Source organism: Pteropus alecto, unplaced genomic scaffold (assembly GCF_000325575.1).
Source record: "Pteropus alecto unplaced genomic scaffold, ASM32557v1 scaffold98, whole genome shotgun sequence".
NCBI lineage: Eukaryota > Metazoa > Chordata > Mammalia > Chiroptera > Pteropodidae > Pteropus > Pteropus alecto.
In genome coordinates, this window is record NW_006443570.1 from 23,059,265 (window position 1) to 23,060,391 (window position 1,127).

The 1,127-nt window shown below is 53.1% G+C and overlaps 1 protein-coding gene across 1 annotated transcript in view; it reads right to left on the reverse strand.

The window, feature by feature from the left end:
- Positions 1–1,127, reverse strand: part of CCDC92B (coiled-coil domain containing 92B) — a 6,870-nt gene that overhangs the window by 329 nt on the left and 5,414 nt on the right. The window contains 1 exon segment of the mRNA XM_025041685.1: positions 1–263. Coding sequence (XP_024897453.1) covers positions 1–263 — 263 coding nt within the window.

Below are 1,127 nucleotides of genomic sequence, written 5' to 3' on the forward strand. Positions count from 1 at the left end.
CGCGGCGTGCAGCTGGCAGGAGAGGTAGGCGGCCGCCTCTGTGTGCTTCTGCAGCTCGGTGCCCAGCACCGTGGCGCGGTGGCTGCGGCGACGCAGCTCCTCCAGAAAGCGGCGCTCCTCCGCGCGCAAGCTGCAGCGCAGCGCCGACACCAGCGCCTCGCGCTGCACCACCTCCCGCCGCAGCTCGGCGTTGGCCGCAGCCCGCGCCGCCAGCTGCGACTCCAGCTCGCGGCACTTGCTCTCCAGTTCCCGGGACGCTGCCTCTGGAGAGCGAAGACAGAGGGGAGAGGTGATAGTCCTCGCCCGGCCAAACCTGCACAGCGGACCCATCCTTGTACCAAAGCCCTGCGACTCTGCAGCTGCACGTCTTGCCCCCACGCTCCCCACGGCTACGCTGGTCTTCCTTTTTCTTCCTCAGGGCCCTCGCACCTATTCTACCCTCTGCTTGAATTCTAATTCTTCAGGTTTCAGCTTAAATGCAAAAACTCTCCCTGACCATTTATTCAAATATTTATTCAACTGTCGAGCCCTTATTATGTGCACTGTTAGGAGATCCGGTGGATAAGAAACATTCCTCATGAAGCTTATAGCAGGCGTAGTGGGAGAGGTATAGTACATAATCTGTGCCATGTGACGTGTGACAATGCCATGACTAACAGGAGAATGTCACCTAATCAGGGAAGGCTTCTCAGCATTTAGCAACTTAGGCTAGGATCTGAAGGATGAATAGTAGTGAAGAAGGGAGAAGAGGGTGCTTGGGACAGAAGGAACGACTTGTGCAAAAGCCCTGTGGCAGGAGAGGCATGCAAGATCAAGGGACCGAAAGAATTGGGAGTCTGGGCAGGAAAGTCAGTGTGCCCCATCCTTGTTTCCTTAATAGAGAGAGCATTTATTACATTTTGTAATTTTTAGTTTACTTGTTTATTGTTTGCCATTGCCCACTGAATTGGATTTCAACCCTGGGTATATATTGGAACCACTCAGAGAACTTTAAAAAATAGTTTTCTGGGCCCTACCAAAGACCAGCTGAATCAGAATCTCTGGGATTGAAACTGTCACTTCTTTAACCTTCCCCAGGTGATTCTAATGGACCCACAGAGTTGAGGACCCCTGCCTCCTGGATTATA